The sequence below is a fragment of the Malus sylvestris genome, chromosome 4, assembly GCF_916048215.2.
Source record: "Malus sylvestris chromosome 4, drMalSylv7.2, whole genome shotgun sequence".
NCBI classification, from domain to species: Eukaryota; Viridiplantae; Streptophyta; class Magnoliopsida; order Rosales; family Rosaceae; genus Malus; species Malus sylvestris.
In genome coordinates, this window is record NC_062263.1 from 13,500,648 (window position 1) to 13,507,226 (window position 6,579).

The 6,579-nt window shown below is 38.9% G+C and overlaps 1 protein-coding gene and 1 pseudogene across 1 annotated transcript; one reads left to right on the forward strand and one right to left on the reverse strand.

Moving 5' to 3' along the window:
* Window positions 1-418: 418 nt before the first annotated feature.
* LOC126618129 (uncharacterized) lies at window positions 419-6,170 on the reverse strand. The gene is made up of 3 exons (XM_050286224.1): window positions 6,136-6,170; window positions 3,137-6,018; window positions 419-2,662 (listed from the first exon to the last, which is right to left on the reverse strand). The coding sequence occupies exons 1-3, from the start codon at window positions 6,168-6,170 to the stop codon at window positions 654-656; spliced, it is 4,926 nt and encodes a 1,641-aa protein (XP_050142181.1). The 3' UTR covers window positions 419-653.
* Window positions 5,377-5,487, forward strand: LOC126620536 (small nucleolar RNA R71; annotated as a pseudogene).
* Window positions 6,171-6,579: the final 409 nt, after the last annotated feature.

Consider the following 6,579-nt stretch of genomic DNA (forward strand, 5'->3'; position numbering starts at 1 on the left):
CTGCAACAATGGTGAATGGAGCACACAAAGGGATAGGATTTAAGCCTTTTAGTAGTTAAAACATGCATAGCCTAACATCATTTCATTGAGTTCATTCATGAATGATACCAAACACATGGTATCTGCAAAATAGAGTAATTCTTAGCATCCAAACAAAATAGAAGTAAAGAGATCATTTAAAGTGAAATTGAAAGAAAAAGATAGGAGTTGAAACACTTTAAACCCTCTAAAAGAAGCAATTAAGCTCAAAATAACTCACTAGGGTAGTCTCCACTATTCTTCTTCCAGAATTTGAGTATGGTACCTCTATCATCATATCTCCAAGAATTACATCTTTATACAAGACACAAGATACAAAATTTTTTTATAGCAACCCAAAAGTTTGTTTGCAAACATAGTCCTCATAAGCGTTCGAATTAGTAAGCAAAAGCACACTTAACCAAAACAAACACAAAAACAAACCTTCCATCCCAAAATACCCCCAAACCTATGGTAAGCATTGTCCTCGATGCTTAAAATTGTATGCAATTCAAGTAGGTAAATAATATGGAATGGTAACAACATAAACACAACATGAAGATAGAATACAAACCACACTAGGTTGCCTCCTAGCAAGCGCTTTATTTAATGTCTAGGCAAGACATGGAACTTGTTCATGGTGTTGTAAACTCAAGAAAATCGACAATTTGATACACTTGCCCTTCCTCCTCTTGTTGCAAATATGGTTTCAATCTCTGTCCATTGACTTTGAAAGAGGTGCCATTCTTCATGTTCTCTATCTCCACAGCTCCGTGGGGAAATGTTTGCAACACTTTGAATGGTCCTACCCATCTAGACTTCAATTTACCTGGAAAAAGTCTCAAACGTGAGTCATACAAAAGTACTTTCATACCTTGGTGAAACTCCTTCCTTAGGATGGCTTTGTCATGATAGAGCTTAGTCCTTTCCTTGTAAATTTTGGCATTTTCATATGCCTCATTTCTGAGCTCTTCCAACTCATTAAGTTGGAGCTTCCTTGCTATTCCAGCATCCTTGTAATCAAAGTTGAACTTCTTAATGGCCCAATATGCTCGGTGTTCAAGCTCCATTGGCAAATGACAAGCTTTCCCAAACACAAGACGATAAGGACTCATGCCAATGGGGGTCTTGTACGCTGTTCTATACGCCCAAAGTGCATCATTCAACCTCAACGACCAATCCTTCCTTGTGGGGCTCACAGTCTTCATCAAAATGTTTTTGATCTCCCTATTGCTAATCTCCACTTGTCCTGAGGTTTGAGGATGGTACGGGGTTGCCACTTTGTGGTTGATGTTGTACTTCCTCATCAATGATTCAAAGGGTTTGTTGCAGAAATGGCTACCACCATCACTAATAATAGCTCTTGGCGTTCCAAACCTACAAAAAATCACATCTTTAATAAAGTGCAAAACAACCTTATGATCATTAGTTCTTGTAGCAATGGCTTCAACCCATTTGGATACATAATCAACTGCCACTAATATGTATAAGTAGCCAAAAGATGATGGAAATGGTCCCATGAAGTCGATTCCCCAAACATCAAAAAGCTCTACCACCAAAATGTTGTTCAATGGCATCTCATTTCTTCGGCTAATGTTCCCCATCTTTTGGCACCTATCACAATTAGAACAAAAATCAAAAGCATCTTTGAATAAAGTAGGCCAAAAGAAACCAGATTGTAAAACTTTAAGAGATGTCTTTTTGGCACCAAAATGTCCGCCACATGCCAATGTATGACTGAACGTTAGAATGCTTTGTTGTTCACTCTCTGGGACACATCTCCTAATGATTTGATCAGGGCAATATTTAAACAAATATGGTTCGTCCCAAACGTAGTGCTTGACCATGGCAAGGAACTTTTTTCTTTCCTGAAAAGAAATGTCATTTCTCATTACACCACAAGCAAGATAATTAACGAAATCAGCATACCACGGTTCTTTTTCTTGAACAACAAGGAGTTGTTCATCTGGAAATGATTCATTTAGAGGCAAAGGTTGTCCAACTCCATGGTTCTCATCAAGCCTAGACAAATGGTCAGCCACAACATTGTCACTTCCCTTCTTATCTCGGATTTCCAAATCAAACTCTTGTAATAAGAGTATCCATCTAATTAGGCGCGGTTTAGCATCCTTCTTTGTCATCAAATACCTAAGGGCTGCATGATCAGAAAACACAATAACTTTAGATCCCACAAGATATGACCTAAACTTTTCTAAAGCAAAGACAATAGCAAGCAACTCCTTTTCAGTTGTGGAGTAGTTGAGTTGAGCATCATTGAGAGTCCGGCTTGCATAATAGATCACATGTGGGAGTTTGTTAACTCTTTGTCCTAAAACTGCACCAATAGCATAATCAGAGGCATCACACATCAATTCAAAAGGTAGGGACCAATCTGGTGCCATAATGATAGGGGCCGAGGTTAATTCTTGCTTCAAAGTATTGAATGCATCCATACAAGCTATATCAAAATGAAATGCAACATCTTTAGCTAACAGATTGCATAATGGACGAGTGATCATTGAAAAGTTCTTAATGAAACGTCGATAAAAACCCGCATGTCCCAAGAAACTTCTCACCCCCTTCACGGTTGTGGGAGCTGCCAAATTGGTGATGATGTCAATTTTGGCTTTGTCTACCTCCATTCCTTTGCTAGAGATCACATGTCCCAAAACAATGCCTTGTTTCACCATGAATTGGCATTTTTCCCAATTGAGAACCAAATTTGTTTCCTGACATCTTTGAAGCACTAAGGAAAGATGGTTAAGACATTCATCAAAAGAAGAACCAAACACTGAAAAGTCATCCATAAATACCTCGATGAACCTTTCCACCATGTCAGAAAAGATTGCCAACATACATCTTTGGAATGTGGCCGGGGCATTGCAAAGTCCAAAGGGCATTCTCCTATATGCAAATGTGCCAAAGGGGCAAGTAAAGGTAGTTTTCTCTTGATCCTCTGGAGCAATTGCAATTTGATTGTAACCTGAGTAACCATCCAGAAAACAATAATGTGAGTAACCTGCCAATCTCTCAAGCATTTGATCTATAAAAGGCATAGGAAAGTAATCTTTTCTAGTGCTAGAATTCAACTTCCTGTAATCGGTGCAAACTCTCCAACTAGCCGTGGGCCTTGTGGGCACAAGTTCTTGGTTTTCATTTCTCATTACTGAGATTCCCACCTTCTTTGGTACCACTTGAATGGCACTCACCCATTTGCTATCAGAAATAGGATATATGATTCCCACATCTAACAACTTCAATACTTCATCCCTCACAACTTCTTTCATGTGTGGATTGAGCCTTCTTTGTGGCTCACGGGTTGTCTTTGCTCCATCCTCCAAAAGAATCCTATGCATGCACATAGTAGGGCTTATCCCCTTGATATCTGCAATAGACCATCCAATAGCTGACTTAGACTCTTTTAACACCCTCATTAGTTTATCTTCTTCATTTGGATTCAGGTCAGAAGCTATGATAACAGGAAGAGTTTCAAATTCAGCTAGATATGCATATTTAAGATGTGGTGGGAGTGGTTTAAGTTCAAGTTTTGGTGCCTTAACAATGGAAGGTATTAAATGTGACCTAGATGATTCTAAATGCTCAACAAGAGGTGAAACATTTAAAGGATACGGTGCCAATGCTTCCAAGGTAGCTACCACTTCCATGAGTGCAACTTCTTCATCTAACTCATCTTGAGATTGAGTCAAAACAAATTGTAATGGTTCACTAGATTGTGCCTGCAAGAACTTAGTGAAAACAATTGAATCAAGCACATCAATGGCATAGCACTCAAGAGATGAAGAAGGATGAGAAAGAGACTCAAACACTTTAAATTGCACGGTTTCTCCTAGCACTGTCATAGTGAGGAGTCCATTTTGCACATCAATGATGGTTTTGGCCGTGGCCATGAAAGGTCTTCCAAGCAAAATAGGCAACTCTCTATCATGTATAGGCGCTTCTTCCATATCCAATACTACAAAATCCGCAGGCAAGATGAGTTTATCAATTTGAACTAGAATGTCCTCAACGATACCTCTTGGATACTTCACGGATCTGTCCGCAAGTTGTAATGAAATGGTGGTTGATTTCAATTCCCCCAAACCTAGTTGAAGGTACACGGAGTATGGCATTAAATTGATGCTAGCACCCAAATCAAGCATTGCTTTTTCAACTTTATTTTCTCCTATAGTAATGTTGATAGAGAAACTCCCTGGATCTTTGAGCTTTGGTGGAAGTTTTCTTTGCAACACTGCACTTACATTCTCAGACACCACTACCTTCTCATGTGGTCCATACTTCCTTTTGTAGTTGTTTAACTCTTTGAAGAATTTCCCATAAGCTGGCATGTTCCTAATGACATCAAGCAAAGGTAAGTTAACATTCACTTTACTTAGAATATCAAAAATGTCCTTAAATGACTTATCCTGCTTGCTCTTAGCAAGTCTTCCAGGGAATGGTATTGGTGGAGTGTAAGGCTTCTCGGCCTTGTGAAGATTTGGTGCTTCATTTGAGGAAGAAGCATAGCTTGGTTCCTCATTTGGTTTCTCATTTCCACCTACATTCACATGATCAAATTCATTAGTAACTTCATTTCCAACTCTATTATCAATAACCTTACCACTTCTAAGTGTAGTGATTGCTTTGGCTTGCTCTTGGTTCCTTTGAAGTATCACGGGTTGGCTTGGAAATTTGCCAACCTCTCTTTGGTTCAAGGCATCTGCAATCTGCCCGAGTTGTGTCTCCATTTTGGTTAGGGCAGCAGAATGTTGTTGGAAGGTGCTATTTGTGGCTTGTTGGAATTGCAAAGTGCTTTGAGCTAACAACTTAACCGTATCTTCAAGTGTAGTGGTCGGTTTTGGTTGGAAGTTTTGGAATTGATTTTGATTTTGATTGTTGTTCCTCCATGAAAGATTGGGATGATCTCTCCAACTTGGGTTATATGTGTTTGAATACACATCATTCCTTGGCCTTTGATTGTAAGAATTCATTAGGTTCACTTGTTCTTGGACAAATTCGGGGTAGGCTTCCCTAGATGGACATTGATGAGTAAGGTGGTTTGGTATGTTGCAAATGGCACACACCTCATTCGTTTTTGGTACCATGTTGAGCACAGATTCAAGCTTTCTTTCTAGGTTAGCTACCTGCAATGAAAGTTCATGATTAGAGCTTGTTTCATACACTCCAAGTTTCTTACCTCTTACATCTTTGTGTTGAGCATTAGATCCCAACATCTCATAGATGTTGTATGACTCTTGAGCATTCTTTTTCTTCAATGCTCCACCTGCGGCATTATCAACGGTTGATTGACAAGTTTGGGTTAGTCCATCATAAAAAATTTGCATTTGTAAGTGAAAAGGTAACCCATGGTGTGGACATTGCAACAAGAGTCCTTTAAAACGTTCCCAACACTCATTGAAGGGTTCTCCATCGTCTTGTTTGAAATTGAAGATTTGTCCCCTTAATGTGGCTGTCTTTTGAGTGGAAAAGAACTTCTCCAAGAACTTCTTAGCCACGGCATCCCATGTGGTGAGTGAACCCGGAGCTAGAGTCATCAACCAACTCTTGGCCTTATCTTTCAAAGTGTAAGGAAACACTCTCATCCTCAAATTGGCTTCACTTACTCCCTGCAAAGGTAAACCACTCACAACATTGTAAAATTCTTTAACATGAGCTAAAGGATCTTCATTAGGTATGCCATAAAAAGAAGGAAGCATATGAAAATGTGAAGATTTAAGATCATAGTTTCTAGCTTCCGTGGACAACAAGATGCATGAAGGAGAGTTTGGTATGATTGGTTGAGCAAAGTCCTCCAAGGCTCTAAGTTCATCTTGGTTGGCAGCCATCTCGTCTCTTTCCCAATGAATGTGCTCAGAAGTTGCACTTGTGGACTTAGATGAAGTTCCTTCCTCTTCCTCTCGGACAAGGAATGAACTAGATGGCACAAAGTTGTCCAAAGTGTTGCCTTTCAAACGTTCAATTCGTTGGCCCAACTCAACAAGTCTATGTGACATATACTACCTAAAACCAAACAAAAACAAACAAGCTTAAATAGAAATCAAAACTAAACTCTACTTAGAATGAAAATAACAAAGTTTAAATAGCAAAACAAGCAATTACAAGGGACTGAAATCAGTCCCCGGCAACGGCGCCATTTTTGTTGAAGTTTTTTCCTTCCTAGTGCTACAAACATGTTGAATATAAGAACACAAGTAAGGGTGTCGAATCCACAGGGACTAATTAGACCTATATAACCACTTGTTTTGCAAGAACCCTAATAGAAAGTAGAACTAAACAATTTAGGCAGTTTTGAGGTTGTAACTTGAAATACACGGAAATGAAATGAATACAAGTAAATGAATCACAAGTAATGTAATGAGGTAGAACCAAGGGAGTTGAGGTTAGGGATTGTAACAATATGGAGTAGGCTAGGGATTCGATTTCACCTCATCTAATCAATTTCATGTTGTTAATTCAGATTATGCTCATCAGTCTATCTATTTCTTGAGTTTGTTTCACTTAGATATGATCATCCATATGATGTGTGGTTTTGATCAAATATTC